Genomic DNA, 16,590 nt, shown 5'->3' with positions numbered 1-16,590 from the left:
AAGGAAAAAAAGTAATGCATAATTCACTAGAAGTTTCAGAAAAAGATCCCCCCCTCCCTTACCAACAATTCTTCTTGTTGCTGCTGGCCAACTGAACAGATGTAAAGCTGTAGTGATTTTAGCTTCAGGATACTTGACTGAACAGGGATCCGGAAGACCTCATTAAATATTAATGGAGTTTGAAATTCCAAAGCTCTAGAACAATAAGTGGTTGGAGTGCCAGACTCAAGAGATGGTAAATATATTCTCACATGTCTGTGAACAGGAAAATAAAGTCAACAATTTCAAATGATGGCACTATAGTCATTTTAAGTAGCTAAGTAAAATGGAACAAAACATAAATCTCATTATTACATCTCAAAGTTCTCTTAATAGCACAAGCACTTTGCTTATTTGTAACAAAGATTCTGTAAATATCTGTACACTACAGAGAATGTCCACAATTTTATGACTGATGGTGTTCACAAGTGAATGCTAACAATCCCTAATTAACTTTGTGAATGTCTTAGTGTGTATGAAATTTACTTATTACTGATCAAAGAGAATGAGCTCCAAAGATTCATGAACAGAGACAAAATAACTATTATTGTTATTTATAGAATTCTACTTTGCCTTATGACCCTGAAAAACCCCCAAAGGTATCTTATACAAAATGGTCAAATACCATAAATACTGAGATGTTTCCATCTCTTCTGGTATAGTAATACCTAGGCTGGCATCCCACCCAAACCCCAGTTCTCATGGTGATCTTCTGTTTTTTTCCTAGTTCACTCTACCCTGATGACAACTGGATGGTCAGTTGCCAGGCTTGTGCTCCTTATGCCTTCTCCAGGACAGCTGGACTTTTGTCTGTGTCCACAAACAAGAAGAGGACAGGGCAGCATCAGCTTGCCCTGGCTGAGGGGTTAAGTGAATGAAGTTACTCAAATTCACAGTGCTGTACATGGTAGGTTCTGTAGCCGTTCTATCGCTTACACTTGTGCAAATCTTGTGCAAAAAGAATTCATCTTCAGATCTAATTTTCCTTTTTAAAAAGCTTCTATTACCAGAAAACTCTTTTGGCACAATGAAGGGCATAAGTTTCCAACTCTGAGGCATATACTAGGTGAATGCTGACAATCGCACTCCAATAACTGTTAACAAAGAACAGTGCATTTATGTATTTTTGGCCACTGCAAAACCGGCCTGGACTGTCAATGTTCACACAGAGAAACTCATCGAATTTCAGACATTCACTGTAACAAAGGTTATTAGCATTATTCTCTTAAGGATTCAATTTTTAACAGGTTTAGTAAACGAACTGCTATATAAATGAAAAATACAAACATAGACATTTGGAAACTGCTTGTTATACTTTGACATTGCAAGAGACAATATACATGAAAAGAGAGACACTAGGTGGAAAATCAATTACAACAACATGCAGGGCTTTTTTTGTAGAAAAAGCCCAGCAGGAACTCATTAGTATGTGAGGCCACACCTCTGACATCGCCATCATTTGCATACTAGGCCACACCTCTGGCATCACCAAAAGTGTATAATGTCTTTTTTGGGGTGTGGTAACAATTCTAGTTATGACACCTCAAAAAAGATATTCTAGCACTGGAAAAAGTCCAGAAATATATAGCCACATATATATATATATATATATATATATATATATATATATATATATATATATATATATATATATACATATACACAAAGCCATAAATATATAGCAATCCCAGGGGAAAAATCAAATTCCAACACACTATTACAGAGCCAGCATGGTGTAGTGCTTAAAGAAAAAAACAAAAATAAAGCAAACAGACAGGAGAAAAGACTGACTGAATGAATGAAAGGGGGGAGAGAGCTGGAAAGAGAGAAGGAGAGAGAGAGGGGGGTAGTGGGAAATAAGGCAAACAGGGGAAAAAAATATTGACAGAGAGAAAGAGTGAGGGAGTGGAAAATAAAGCAAATAGAGAAAAAGAAAGACTAACAGAAAGAAAAAAATGAATTCATGAAAGGAGGAGAAAGAAAGAAAGAACACTGCCAAAAAGAAAGAAATAATGAATGAAAAGGACTGATGGAAAGAAAAAATGAATGAATGAAAGGGGGGAGAGAGAAGAAAGAAAGAAAGAAAGAAAGAAAGAAAGAAAGAAAGAAAGAAAGAAAGAAAGAAAGAAAGAAAGAAAGAAAGAAAGAAAGAAAGAAAGAAAGAAAGAAAGAAAGAAAGAAAGAAAGAGAGGGAGGGAGAAAGGGAGGGAGGAAGGGAGTTGGAAAGAAAGACTGACAAAAAGAAATAAATAATGAATGAATGAAAGGGAGGAAAGAGTTGAAAAGAAAGACTGACAAAAAGAAAGAAATGAACGAATAAAAAGGAGGGGGGGAGACAGTTGGAAACAAGAGAAAAAAAGAGAAATGAAATAGGAAGAAAGGAAAAGGGAGGGAAGGAGTTAAAGAAAGGAAGGGAAAGAGCAAGAAAGAAAGAGAAAAGAAAGGAAAGGAAAGGAAAAATAAAGAGATTGAAAGAAAGGGGATGCAAGCAACTCACCTGTAAAAGTGCTGACTCCCACAAAACCTCGATCCTGCAGCTTGGCCCCTCGAGCCCCGCCGGTCAGCTGGACGTCGGGAGGCCCTGCCCCAGTGCGGCAGGCCTCCCCGAGCCCTGCTGGGCAGTGTGATGTCAGGAGGCCCCCGCACAAGCGCAGCAGGCTTCCCCGAGCCCCACCAGACACCCGGACGTCGGGAGGCCCCCGTGCAAGCACGGCAGGCCTCCCTGAGCCCTGCAGGATAGCGCGACATCGGGAGGCCCCCGCACAAGCACAGCAGGCCTCTCCGAGCTCCGCCAGACAGCACGATGCCAGGAGGCCCCCGCGCTAGTGCAACTGGCCTCCCTGAGCCCCGCCAGGCAGCGAGGGAAGTCGATGAGGCTGAGCCGGAATGCTGCCCAGGCCAGCTGGAACAGTGTTCCGGTGCGTTCTGGCTCAAAAAAAGCCCTGACAACATGGATAAAAAATATTCAGCTTACATTTTACAGCCTTCTTTCACAGCAAGACCACTAAAATTCATTAGTTGTAGCACATGAACCAGCAGGCACTCACTTCCACTGTCATGTCTGTGAAAAAAAAGTTGTCTGATGAGTTACTTGCCCAACATGGGATTCACAGAGACTACACAGATGAAATATCATGAAAAACCAGGATCATATTGTTGGCTCAAAAGAATGTTTACCTTGTTCTTTAAACTACTGCATTTTAAAAAAGTATTATTTTTACCTGAATCTGATCACCAGTTTACATGAGAGATGCTGCGAATTTTGCCACTAACATATTTGACAGTGAAACCATGTTCAATGATGTCAATCAGACATGAACTGATTACTCAGTCTGTTCAATTCATGCCTATTAGCTGTGAATGCCTGCTGAACAAGTTTGCTCTGGGTTTTTGGACAAGTGCATATGTGCAACCCCCCCTTGGCAGGTTTTATTAAAACAAAGCATTTATTTATGACATTTATATGACAGGTGGCTGGTTTAAGTGTCTATTTAAACTACTGGCTGCTGAGCAGATCAGTCAAACAGCTAAGGTTGCGGGGAGAGAACTTATTCAGGCTGTGCGAGATCTCACAGGGGCAAAAAGCTAATTGTGCTGTTCTAGACTGATGTGAAGAAATACAGCAAAGCAACCTAAAGGAGCCATCACCAGAAGTCTCTGTGTTTTGGAACAAAGAAGAATATTCTAGAAGGCAGCTCAAATTATATTTATTCTCTGTCTCCATAGTCTCTAAAGTCACAACTCTTAACATTAAGTAACTCATGAACCATGGCTTCCATCTTAGTAATTAACAATGGACAAAGAAGAAGAACAATACTCACAGAAATCCAACTTGCATTTTTGGCTCTTCACTGACAGCATCACCATACAATGATTCTTCAACATCCTCATTCCTATGTAAAAGGAAAAACAGATAAGCAGTAGAAATCTAATCACAGAACAGTAGTTTACTACCTTTTCTAATGAAATAAATTGAGCTATTCACAGTATACAAAGTATAGATTTCAACTGCATCTCAGAGAAGCCAGCCTTTAATCCTTGGGCATAAGAATTCACTTTAAGTTTTTGTGTAGAGGAGTACCATGTCTTGAGTGTGTGTATATGTTTGCATGTGTGGCACAGCTAGTGAATTCTGACTGCCACACTTAAGGAACTTTCATTATGCTAGCATATCACTGAGTTCCACAGCTTCTTTGTAATTTAAATTTAACTGTTATATTGGAAATTCAGTATAAAATTTCCTATACAAATAAAATAGTCCCCCCCCCCTCCCATTCCTAGGCACCATAATCAAGTTTCTAGGAATTTAAGATATATTCTTGCAGTTCTCTTCAGGGCTAAAGGTATCTATTGTTTATAGAATTTTTTTTTCTAATCATTCAGTACAGACATCCTGAGCTTTAGATCCTATATTTGCTCTTGCTGCATGTGCTCATTTCTTCCTGTTTCCAACATGTCACAGCTTTACAAATTTAGGGGGGAAATTTTGCATGTAACGTAACAGTTCATTCTAGAATCTAGCAGGGGCCTCCCTCTACAAAACATGGTCAATTTGCACAGCCTTTATTGTTAGCACTAAAATGTATTCCTAATATTCTTAAATTGGTCAAATAAAATGTGTATCAAATGCTTACTTGTCACGATTCTCAATGGTTTCTTACATTTTTAAAGCAGCTGTAGATCAAAATTCTAATACTACACAGATGTGATCATATTGAAGGGGTGGTATGCATTGTAGACCGAATACATAAATTGAGAGAATGTATAAATGGGTACTGTGTTTGAAGCAAGAAGTTCCCATGACACAGGGTACATATCACTCATGAGTCCCCAGGAAACAGTTCTAGGGAGTCATCCTGAATACTTAAAAAACTTGGATCTAGAGAACTGAGTTGAATCCTATGGAATAAATCTTTGTATCCATCACCCCAGAGGAAGCCTTGGGTATAAAGTAGGATGTAATTAGAGATGCAACCACAGAAGAGTTTGCACAAATCACTTGTGCAAGAATAACAGAGAACAGTACCCACTGATTTTTCCTTTGTACCGCAACTGGCCTTCTATATTGCATCCCATACTATTCCTGAAGGATTCAAGCCCTTTAAAAAAAATCCTGAATCAACTGATATTTAAAAATTTTACTTATATGAAGTGTATTTTTTAAAATACTCTGGTTAAAATGAAATCTAGTATGCTTTATTGCAACTGAATCAGTGGACTTCTCAAATGTGTTGCCAAAGCCTCCTTTGATTTATCGAAGGCTAACATGCAGTACATGACCAAAGTTTTTAGAGTATGCCACTAGGTAGCATTTGTCAAAGGCTAACATGAAGCACATGACCAAAGTTTTTAGAGTATGCCGCTAGAGAGCCAGTTTGGTGCAGTGGTTAAGTGCGCAGACTCTTATCTGGGAGAACCGGGTTTGATTCTCCACTCCTCCATTTGCAGCTGCTGGAATGGCCTTGGGTCAGCCATAGCTCTCACAGAGCTGTCCTTGAAAGCACAGCTTCTGTGAGAGCTCTCTCAGCCCCACCTACCTCACAGGGTATGTATTGTGAGGGAGGAAGGTAAAGGGGACTGTAAGCCACTCTGAGAATCAGAGTGAAGGGCAGGGTATAAATTCAGTATCTTCTTCATTAAAATGGCTCTATTTTACTGAGAACAAATATGTCCTACGAACAGCAAATGCATGGACTGCAAAATGGGAACGGTAAACTAAATCACTGATTTAAATTATTTTCTCTTCTTGATTTAATTCATTGGTTTAGATTGTATGAATTAAATTAATCCATTCTGCTTTTTTACATTATTAAGCAGTAGTCATGATTTAATAGTAGATATTTAAAAGACATTTACCAAATATTTTTGTGACTTACAGTTCCAATTTACAATACAATTATACACCTGACCTTTTGCTTAAAGCTTCAAACACGCCACTGTCACTAGCCAGTGAATAATTGGACAGACATGCTGAGACTCGCCTGGCTCTCCTCTCCAACCTTCTAGCACTGTCTTCACGTAGAGTCACAACTATAATATGGGAAAACAACAAAGGTGAGGTCACACTGAAGGTATTCTCAGCAACAAGCCAAAACCAAATGTCCAGAAAAGCAATCAATACGAATTATGGCATATTACAAATATTAAAGAAAATAAGTTTTTAACTCCCCATAAATCAGGGTGAGGTGGGGATTCAGAATGACTGAGAAAACACTAATGCCTTTAAGTCCCTCTGATTTCAATATAGCACATATTTGGCAATATTGTTCCATTTGTTTATGTGGTGAAAGACTGAATATATGATTATCTCATTGCTATCTGTACAGTTCACTGCAGGATGAGCTGCTTAAGAAAAATATACTTATAAGTTAAAAAATATTTTATTTGGATTTTTTGCTTTACCTCACTAGAAGTGTATTTAAAACATTAGATTATTACATTATTCATTATTTAGTTTGCTGAAGATTGGTTCTTCACACCGTGAGAATACTACTGCTAACACCAGTGAACAACTGTTTCAAGTTTTTAACTTCATCCCCATCAATAGATAAATATATTTATTATATGGCACAATTTAGACCATTTTGTTTACAGTGTACATACTACATGACCAATTACTCTCATGAGAATTTCACAAACATAAAATCTATGAGAAGGTATTCATGTACAACAGTCAAGATACATGAAACAGCTTTCTGAAATTCTCATTCAATAAAAGATATAGAATACACACATGAAGTGTGAATGCTCAAAGGTATATAGAAGGTTACTCCTATTAACTTTGCATTAATTTGGGATTCTTGCCAAAGTACCCCAAAAGCATTTTAAAATATGTGAAACTGAAATTATTACTTGCAACTACACATTCTTGTCCTGTTTTTATTATAGACATATGAACAGACAACTGCAGCCCTCTACAGAAATAGGCAATGTAATGCATATTCTTTGCAGAGTTACTCCAGTCTAATTTCAGTGAGTTTAGACTGGAATAACTACACAGGATTTCACTAATAATTTATCAAGGACTATGTCTACAAAAGACCCACAGGACAAGTTCTTATATGGCAGCAATTTACTTACTTTAAAAATGTACAGACCACAAATCCAGAGTTGAAAGTTTCATGACAAAGTTTTACAAGTAACAGCAACAGAATAATATACGGTTTAAGATCTTTATGATTTTATACAAGTCAGGGCCTGGCTAACATTAATGGACAAAGGGCAGACTGCTGGTCAACCAGGTATGTCAAAATACTAATCCTGCACCATTCAGCACAGTAGCATTTCAATAATAAAACCAAGGTCGCCAATCCCCACGTGAGGGCAGGGGATCCCCCAGTTTGGAGGCCCTCCCCCCACTTTATGGTTATCACAAAGCGGGGGAGGGGGGAAATGTCTGTTGGGCACCCATTATACCCTGCGGAGACCGATTCCCATTGGGTATAGTGGAGAATTGAGATGTGGGCATCTGGAGACTGGAGTTAGAGGCACCAAATTTTCAGCATAGCATCCAGTACCTCTCCTCAAAACACCCTCCAAGTTTCAAAAAGATTGGACTGGGAGGTCCAATTCTATGAACCCCAAAAGAAGGTGCCCCTATCCTCCATTATTTCCAACTGAAGGAAAGCATGTAAAAGGAACATGTTTCCTTTAAATGTAATGGCCAGAACTCCCTTCTGAGTTCAATCATGCTTGTTACACCCTTGCTCCCAGCTCCACCCCCAATGTCCTCAGGTATTTCTTGAGTCAAATCTGGCAACCCTAAACAGAACTCTTCACTGCCCTCAACCATTTTGTAGCTGAACTTCCAAATGAAAACACTATGCTGAATTTACAAATCCAATTTCCTACTATCAGGGACAAAAATTATGAATACTATATGCCAAGCCCTATTTTTAAAAAAACAAAAAACAAAAAAACTGTTAACATGGTTCTGCAAAATCATATAAGGTATCAAGATGTAACATGGAAATGTCACAACTCTAGTGCGTTACAAAATGTTTCATTTCTGTTGTTTGACTTGGTGCTTGCCATGGAAATACTTATTTATTTATTTATTTATATTTATTTATATTAAGATTTATACCCCGCCCTTCTCACCTAAGTGTCTCAGGGCGGCTTACAACATAATAATTAAAACAACTTCAGTTTAAAACATTTAAAAATACAATTAAACCATAAATTAGTAAAAAACAAGATAGAATAAAACCAGCGGCCTATAGATACATTTTGTTCCATCCAAGATGTTTTACATTGTCTGAACATCAAGACAACACCCCGAAGTACAGAAGGTAGGTTGTAGGTGCTGGAGTGCATTTTTGATTGAAAATCCACAGGAAAAGAGCTTTAGGTAGAGGCATCAAATTTTCAGCATAGCATCCAGTACCTCTCCTCAAAACACCCTCCAAGTTTCAAAAAGATTGGACCGGGGGGGGGGATCCAATTCTATGAACTCCAAGAGGAGGTGCCCCTATCCCCCTATATTTTCAAATGAAGGAAGGCATTTAAAAGGAACATAGTTCCTTAAATGTGATGAAACACTATTTGTAATGTCATGCAAGTGGGACCCACCAAACAGCATTTAAGCGAAAATACAAAAACAATGCAAAAAAAAAATCTACGTAGGATAAACAGATCTGGTAAAAAGGGAAACAGAAAGGAGCTGAAATATCTGAAAGACTTGGTGAGGGTGGCCAAACTGTGGCTCAGGAGCCACATGTGGCTCTTTTACACATATTGTGTGGCTCTTGAAGCCCCCACGACCAGTGTTTCCTCTAAGCTGATTTAGTGTGAGCTGGTTCACACCTGGGGTTCTTATCTCAGGAAGGATGGTCCCAGATCAAAGAAATTTATGTAGTCATCAAATTGCTTGCTCACAACTTTAATGCCAGTAGCTCATGAAGCAGAATGTTTACTCCACAATTAGGAGTATTGCCCACCACTCCATCAGCCATCTTGGAGAAGGCATTTCTCTCTTTAAATCACTTCTCCAAGCCAAGCCAGCCGGCAGCTTGGAGAAGGCATTTAAAGTTGCTTTCCTTAAGACACTTCTGACATCACCTAGTGAACTTTGTCATAAAAACTAGAGTAGAACTAGATATTCAAACTACACCAACAGATTTACAAATAAATATGAAAATGTAATGATTCTGACATTACTGTTTTATGTGTTTTAAATGTTTTAACTATGTTCTCAACAAAATAATAGAAAACCTGTCTATCTAGCTATCCACAAACATATACTGTAGCAACTTTGTAAATCCTCACGCTAAATCCTCACCCATAGTTTATCAAGCTCATTAGGATACCGACTGAAACTTCAAAACACAGAACCTTCAGTAGAGAATACCAATGAATAATGGCTTGGATCCAACACCAAATTTTCACTTGGGCTAGACCATAATAGCGCACAAAATCAAGCATGCAATTCCACCTGCACAATATCTTATGCAACCAATTTCTGCGTGCTGCGGTATATAGGAAATAAAGCACTAGGTGTTGTACAAGATCTTGTGAGAGCAGAACTGCTCTAAGATGTGCATTGCTTGATCCAAGCCACTGTGTGCAGAGTATTTAAAGACGAAAATACTTGAAAGCACTACAAGGGCTGTGCATATAAAAACACTGAACAAAAGCGATGGAACAACATTCCTGCCTTCCTACATGCAGCCAATACAGAACAAACACAACACACAGGGTTTTTACAAGCAGAAGCGGAGGGGGAGGGGGTGCACACACATACAATAATGAAGTCTAGGTTCACTTACAGCATATTTTTCTGTGTTGCCACAATGAGAAACAAAGTAAAAAAAACAATTTAAGTACAAAGTGCAAACTGGGAAATATATTTTTAATGAATACACTTGTGATTACTTAAACTGTACCTGAAAATTCCCAACTCATAAAAATACTAAAAGTGAAAGGATAGGAAATATAGATATCATGGCTTATTATTTGGGTTTCAACAGATCACATTAAAATGTGGCATTCCCTTTCTCTGGATTTCACACAAGACATACATCTTTAATAACTAAGCTATTTCTAGAAACACAATCAACAAGAAAAAAATTAGTGTCTGTAAGTAGTTCTTGATACAATATGTGAAAAATTTAAAGTCCACTTCCTGTGCCACTATTTCCCATAACCCAATAATATAGTCTTCTATAAGAAAGATAGATATTATGCTGCATTCACAACATGTCTGTTCCTGACAAATTAAGACATATGAATGTCATTCTGTAAGCAAGGCATTTTCATTTATTTTGTGTCATTTATATCCTGCCTTTCTGCCTAATGGGGACTAAAAGTGCCTTACATAGTTCTTTCCGCCTCCATTTAATCTGCACAAAAATCTTGTGAGGTAGGTTAGGCTGAAATTGTGTGAAGGCTTCACATTTATGTGAAGTGGTTCCTAAACAATTCAGACCAACTTTAAATAAGCTAGCAAAGCCCCTCTTTCAGGAGAAGGCTTACTGGTATGTTAATATATAAAATAGATCCAAATCTACGTAATACTACCACCATATCTAAAATAACTTGGTGTTATATAACAGCTGAAGAAATGGAACTGTGGAGTAGTTATGCCTATTATATAAATAATACAGACAATATGTATTATGCTTCTCCAGTATCAGAAGGCGGCTATTCTACAATGTCTAGGCCAATTTAAAAACACAGACTATTTAAATGCAATTTTTCCCAAACAGGGAACCACTTTTAAATGACCCAATTACATTGGTGAGGACAAACTACATAAATCCAAACAACAAAATTTAAACTCCACCAGCAGAGAAGGTGGTTCTCTGTGGGACAAACCTGTGCATCCAGCCCTTACCCACACGTTTAGGTCACATTATACTACGCTAGCCACTTGGCATTTGCTCATGAAAAGGCAGGCCCCACACAACTGGGGCAGCATTTGAAGGCCCCATGATGACTCCCCGAAATGATTACAGAAAGAAAACAAAAGGAATCTGAAAAGTTCCAAAGATGAAATTCTTCAGGACATCTTTGACATATTACTTAACACAAGAAGCTACCTTATGCTGAGTCAGACCTCAGGTTGCCAAGTCCTGCCTTGGCTTTGGTGGGGCATTCTTCTAGTGCATACTTTGTATGCATGGCATGATGACATCACCCAGAAGTGACACCATCATGCTGGGCATGTCATGCCGGGGACATTCTAGGATTCAGGTAAAAACTCTATGGTACCATAGAGTCAAAAGGAAGAGAGGAAAAACACTGTTCATTTTATAGATAGAAAACAAACCTCAACTTACTTCAAAACAGACTAAGAACTTATACACTAAGTACTTCCTTATGATAAACAATTTAATCAATATAAAAAAACCAACTAGAAGGACATAAAGGCTTTTTTACTGGAGGTTTGCAAGAAGGATCAGCCAAGTAGTCTGTTAAGGTTCTTTAAATATGATATACCACACATTATGAGGGTCTGCACTCCACTGCTTGTCTTTTCTAGCACATGAAGCAAGAAGAGTAGAAAATGTTGATTTTTGGCTTTTGGGCAAGAAGGCATGAAATAGGACAACGGTTTCTCACTAGCCACTTAACTTCCTCCAAACCTGCATAGCTTCATGTTAGTACACAAACTGATTAGATTTTCATTTTTTCCCACTCCTCAAAAAAAGAGGTGGAGAGAGGAAGCACATTCCTTGTTTCATTACAATGAACTTAAGGGGCTTTTTTGAGACAAGCCATTGCATTCTATAAAAAAAGCTGGCGACTGAGGCTGTTTTCAGATACACAAAAACCCTACACTCCATGGATGAACGGGTAAAGATATTCAGAATATGCATCCTTCCACCCTCCCACCATGACTGAAAACTTCCTAAAGCAGAAAATCTTCAAATGAATCACAATTTCTTGTGACATCAGAATTTGTCCTCTATGAATTCTAAACCTCAAGCTAATCCTGATTTAGGTGTGTGACAAGAAACAAAACCAAATTTGTTGAAGCACCAAAATTTGAAGCAACTCAAACAAATTTGCTGTGTTTTAAGAATCAAAATTTTGAGTGCTGATAGATGACTTACCTCCAGAGGTTGGAATGTTTGCCAGCTGTAGTCCTTCATTGTCTGGAAAATAGTCATGAGCCTTAGATGACACTGTTTCTTGAGATTTGTCTTCACCCAAAACAGAAACATGAGCTCGAAGCATTTCTAAGGCCCCTGTGCCCATCATTTCCTCATATCCTTCTGACTTTTGGGCCAATGGGGAATCCCGAGAAGCAGGGAGGAAGGGAGTGTCCAGGGGGGAGCTTGGAGGAGACAATGAGGACAGAGAGGACCGTGATGAGAGGGATGCCAGTGACAGAGGTGTATCCAAAGATCTTCTTTGTTTACCAAAACTAGAAGGTCCAATGGAGTCAACATACTGTATATCTTTACTGGGACAATCAAATGGAATTGCATCAAATCGCATGTGCTGCCAGTAGTCAATAACACTGTCTGATTTCTCATATTGAGGAAGACCATAGATGTCTGTGAAGCTGACAGAGCTAAGAGAGCCCCTGCTGGATGCCAATGATCCACGGCTGGATGCCAATGACCCCCTGCTGCCACTAGAAGATATTGTCAGTGTGCTGGCAGACAAGCTAGAAAACAAACACACATACAGCTATTATTTATGAAACTAGGAAACAAAATCGTTTAAAAACACAAAACAAAATAGTTTAATCAATGATTTTAGCAAAAAGAGTTAGCTAATTCATTTGTCTTTATGTTTAGGATTATTAAAAAAAAAAGTAAAGGTAGTCCCCTGTGCAAGTACCAGTCGGTAAGACTCTGGGGTGACGTTGCAGCACAACGTTTTCACGGCAGACTTTTTTACGGGGTGGTTTGCCACTGCCTTCCCCAGACATCTACACCAGAGATGGCCAACGGTAGCTCTCCAGATGTTTTTGCCTACAACTCCCATCAGCCCCAGCCATTGGCCATGCTGGCTGGGGCTGATGGGAGTTGTAGGCAAAAAACATCTGGAGAGCTACCATTGGCCACCCCTGATCTACACTTTCCCCCCAGCAAGCTGGGTACCCATTTTACCAACCTCGAAAGGATGGAAGGCTGAGTCAGCCTCAAGCCAGCTGGAAGGCTGAGTCGAACCTGAACCCAGCTTTGCCACTGTGTTCCCCAGTCATCTACACTTCCCTCCCCCCCAGCAACCTGGGTACTCATTTTACCAATCTCGGAAGGACGGAAGGCTGAGTTAACCTCGAGCCATATGGAAGGTTGAGTTGAACCTGAACCCAGCTTCCGCTGGGATTGAACTCAGGTCAAGAGCAGAGCTTAGGACTGCAGTACTGCAGCTTTAACACTCTGCTACCAACAGGCAAAAATGGCAGAAAACACCAGGGATAGGCACTTTGTGGTTTAATCATTCTGGTAGTTGTGTTCCAGCTTTTAAATGGCCAGAGGAGGGGAAAGACATAAAACATAATAAAATCTCTTTCAATTTTTACAGCTTTATTGCCAATTTAACAAAAACTCCTCTATTTTCCACTTTGTCACTCTCAGGCTGGTTTAGCAATAGCATATATACTGTAAATTTATCAGAAGGTTTGTATTTCCATGTCTTCAAATGCCAGTTAGGAACCTACCAACTATTCATTTTCTCAAGATAAATTCAGTGTATCTTAAATTTCAGAGACAGACTAACAAAAGATTGAGCAAAGAGTGAATGTCTGTATTCAATGTCTAATTTCTCAATAAAGGTTAATCATACAATAGCAACTTAATTGACTTATTAGAAGTATTTTTTAAAGTTGCTCAGAATTGTCAGAAAACTAATCTTCAGTATATGGAGGTCATATACTTCTTTTATTGTAGATTAACACAGGTTTTTTCAGGATTTGTAAATATAAAGGGAAAATTAATATCTCTAGCTCAATGAAATTACTGTAACATAGTTTAACAAAATTTGTAACCATAACTAATCACAGTAGAAGTCAGGGAAAAAAAAGGAATGTTTTCTGTCTTATTTAGATTACAAAATGTGAAAACGTAAAGAATTAGGTCTGACTTACACCTCTGGAGTGATACTACATCATGGTATGCTTTAAGAACCCTCTTTCTAAATAACTAACCTTTTCAACTGCGACTGTAAATACGAACTTAAACGAGTTGCTTCTTCCAGCTGCATCAGCAGACAATTAGTCTTTTCCTGTAGCAGTATCCTATAAAAGAGGAAAGTCATCTTCATATGTTACAAAATAAGTCACAAAAAGGTTATTTTTCTTGCTATTCTTGACAAGCTTCTGGTAACATCTATTGAGGGTCCAAACAGTCATATTCATATGGGGTTTTAGTGATAACGCAACAGGTGATGCCAGTGTAGTGTGTAGTTTCTTCAGTGGTTCACCTGAAACTCATGCAAACATCATGCAACCTTGAGAGTTTTGTTTCAGAGGGATAATCTGTTACCTGTTTAGATAAGAACACTCCCCTGCCTATCTCCATGTCCCACTTCCCTTGCCCCAAACTTATAAAACAGTGCCAAGCAAAGGGTGGCAGGGGTTCTTTGGAGGCCTCTGCCTGAAGCTTTCCTTTCTCTGCTCACAGTCCCTACAAATGTTGCAAAAGCAGCATACCTGGCACAAAAACAATTAAAACTCCTTGCATTTGGGCTGCTGCAGCCTTCTTTGGGGTGTGGATGTGTGACAAAGGACTCATAAAGAAGTCACAACTAGGAATTTGCTGCTGCTGTTTTGTCACAGTAAAAAATGAGATGGTGTTATGGTAAGGTTTGTTGGGGGAATTGGGGATGTTTGGAATTAGTCACTATATCACTGGATTTCTGTCAAGAAGTTCTACTGGGACAGTAAACTATTTTCAAACATTTTTGTAATTGCTCAGTTTCCCACATCCAGTTTTATACTAAGCCTATCCCTTCGTAGTTGACATAGCATATCAATATATCAGCATATCCCTACCATATTATTCCCATCCCTGAACAGTGATACAAGGCAGAACAGGTTCTGTATAAGGGTCTGAAAGGCTTGAGTAATAATAATCAAAATTATGTGAGAGAAGTTATCAGAAAGTATATGTAGGGAAGAGTGAACCTGATCAATATTATTAGTATTATTAACATTAGTACTCAGTCTTCTATTTTGACGTTTCTCTTACTCCAGTCTCTATCACAATATTCTCAGAAGCAAACAACATTTAGGTTTTTGCTTTTATTTTAAAAATGTTTTAGACACTTAAAATATCAGCTTCTGGGGGTAAACTTGGGATGCTCCTGACAAGCATGTGACTTCTTCACTTTCAAGGAAAATATGAAAGATGACAAAAGTCCTGTTGAGACAGACTAGAGGGATCAGTAGTCTGATTAAGACTAGAAATTCTTACAGGTTATAAACATGGTCCAAAACTTTCATTTATTTTCAAAAAGATCTGTGCCAGCCTTGCCAAACAACCTATTTATACAACTGGCACCCATATAGTTAATAATGGATTGGGATAACAAGCACATCAGTTTGTTAAATAAACTTATTTACTAAGGTTATGTAGCATAGTATTTACATTTTTATCTGTACCTTATAGCATCTATAAAAATGACCAAATTCCCAGACCTTTCAGCAGCACCATGAGAAGAACTGGCCCTAGCCTGTTGGATCTCAGCCTCCAGACGCCTTTTTTCATCCTCTAGATGTTCAATGTCCTCAGGGGATCGCCGCTGCTGACTGATGAGCTGCAAATCTTGTAGGAGAGCCTCTTTCTCTTTGATGAGTTGAAGACGATCCCTGTCTGCTTCTGCCATTCCTGGCCAGGATTCATTATCCAATTGGGCCAGCTGTTGCTGGATACTGGAAACCCTTTATCATAATGGGAGACAAAGAAATAAAGATTAAAAGAGGACAAATTAACAAGTCAATTAAAGTCCTTAAAATAAATATAAAAAAACTGAAATTAGGAGAAAGTGAGACTACACATTGATCTGCTGTCCTTATACGATAAGTATCTGGAGAAAAAAACCAGGATGTTAGAAATAGGTATTTTAATGCAAGTTGTATTTTATGTTGATTCAAGAGTATTTGATACCATACAAGACAAAACATATACTGAAAAGCCACAAATCCATCCTAATTTCTGTTTTTAAAATATCAATTAAAAGGCAAATAGCATAAAATACCACAAATCGCTAAGATGGTAGCTGTGTTAGTGTGTTTGTAGCAGCAGAAAAGAGCAAGCATCTTTTGTAATATACTGGAGCCAGACAGAATATTTTAACAGGAAACATGAAAACATAAAGTTGGAGATGTAAGTATATGAATACCACATAAATACTCTGTGACTTTCAAGAAAGAACCCTAGTAAGAGCATTATCTATACATTCATACTGTAGGAAAAAGACAGAAAAATCTGATTCAGTGTTTCCATAATGGATCCTAAGTTGCTGTCCACGTAAGTTTTGACTCATAGAAGGGCTGTTTTAAACTAAGAAAGTAAATTAAATCCAAATATACTGTGCAAGTAAATATGTGCAAGTAAAAACATGAGAACAATTGTAGGGTCTACCTAGTTAGCA

At 38.4% G+C, this 16,590-nt stretch overlaps 1 protein-coding gene across 5 annotated transcripts in view; it reads right to left on the bottom strand.

Annotated features, from left to right (window-relative positions):
* WWC3 (WWC family member 3) overlaps positions 1 to 16,590 on the bottom strand; it is an 89,531-nt gene that overhangs the window by 15,543 nt on the left and 57,398 nt on the right. For 3 of the 5 annotated variants that reach the window (XM_060233949.1, XM_060233950.1, XM_060233947.1), the window contains exons 9-15: positions 15,635 to 15,877; positions 14,144 to 14,233; positions 12,096 to 12,655; positions 5,949 to 6,069; positions 3,861 to 3,932; positions 3,014 to 3,100; positions 63 to 255 (exon numbers count right to left, since the gene is read on the bottom strand). In XM_060233949.1, coding sequence (XP_060089932.1) covers positions 63 to 255; positions 3,014 to 3,100; positions 3,861 to 3,932; positions 5,949 to 6,069; positions 12,096 to 12,655; positions 14,144 to 14,233; positions 15,635 to 15,877 — 1,366 coding nt within the window. The remainder of the gene's footprint in view (positions 1 to 62; positions 256 to 3,013; positions 3,101 to 3,860; positions 3,933 to 5,948; positions 6,070 to 12,095; positions 12,656 to 14,143; positions 14,234 to 15,634; positions 15,878 to 16,590) is intronic. The other 2 variants (XM_060233952.1, XM_060233951.1) reach the window with 2 other exon arrangements.

This window comes from Heteronotia binoei, chromosome 3 (assembly GCF_032191835.1).
Source record: "Heteronotia binoei isolate CCM8104 ecotype False Entrance Well chromosome 3, APGP_CSIRO_Hbin_v1, whole genome shotgun sequence".
Classification (NCBI taxonomy): domain Eukaryota; kingdom Metazoa; phylum Chordata; class Lepidosauria; order Squamata; family Gekkonidae; genus Heteronotia; species Heteronotia binoei.
The sequence above is the reverse complement of the archived record's forward strand: the minus strand, read 5'-3'. Positions and strand labels throughout refer to the sequence as shown.